Source organism: Stegastes partitus, unplaced genomic scaffold, assembly GCF_000690725.1.
Source record: "Stegastes partitus isolate 25-593 unplaced genomic scaffold, Stegastes_partitus-1.0.2 Scaffold781, whole genome shotgun sequence".
NCBI classification, from domain to species: Eukaryota; Metazoa; Chordata; class Actinopteri; family Pomacentridae; genus Stegastes; species Stegastes partitus.
Genome location: NW_007578512.1, coordinates 85,012 through 85,631, shown reverse-complemented (window position 1 = coordinate 85,631; position 620 = coordinate 85,012). Strand labels below are relative to the sequence as shown.

General features: G+C 36.5%; 1 protein-coding gene across 1 annotated transcript in view; it reads left to right on the top strand.

Annotated features, from left to right (window-relative positions):
- The window catches only part of LOC103364809 (uncharacterized), a gene marked incomplete at its 5' end in the record, with an annotated part of 19,784 nt that overhangs the window by 10,025 nt on the left and 9,139 nt on the right, over positions 1–620 (top strand). Inside the window, one exon of the mRNA XM_008292069.1 lies at positions 501–525. Coding sequence (XP_008290291.1) covers positions 501–525 — 25 coding nt within the window. The remainder of the gene's footprint in view (positions 1–500; positions 526–620) is intronic.

Below are 620 nucleotides of genomic sequence, written 5' to 3'. Positions count from 1 at the left end.
TAACTACACATTCAGGCTCCTATCTGTGTTTGAGAACGTCAGAAGCAGTGGAGTCACCATTACTGCAGTCACTGGTAAGTTCTTAAGTTTGAAAAAGATCCACTGTTGAAAGTCAGTCATCATTGTAGCTTCACTGGGACAGTGTAGAACTAAAATGTAGCTCTTCTGTCTAATTTTGTCTCACACAATGTCATCCTTCTCTCCTTATACTTTATATGAGTTTCACATCATTTACTGCATCAGCTAATGTATCTTCCTCATCGTTACCAATACAGTATGGTGTCATCACGTATTAAATGGGACAAGTGGCTCAATAACAACATTCTTGCTTATGCAAATATTTTTTTTAGTCCGTTGTTTGTCTTATACTGTAGGTGTTGCTTGTTGTTTTTGTTTGTTTGTTTGTTTGATGTTTGTTGTTTTTACATAGAAAGTAATTCTTTTTCATAGAAAGTTTTTGTTAATAAATATATGGGGTTTTTTTCTCTTCTCTGTCTCAGCTCCTCCAAACACAGACAGCTTCAGATCAACAGGACAAACAGAGACCAGCATCACTCTGCAGTGGAATAAAGTGAACAACAATGTCAGCTTCATTCTGCAGTTTAATGGGACAGAGACAA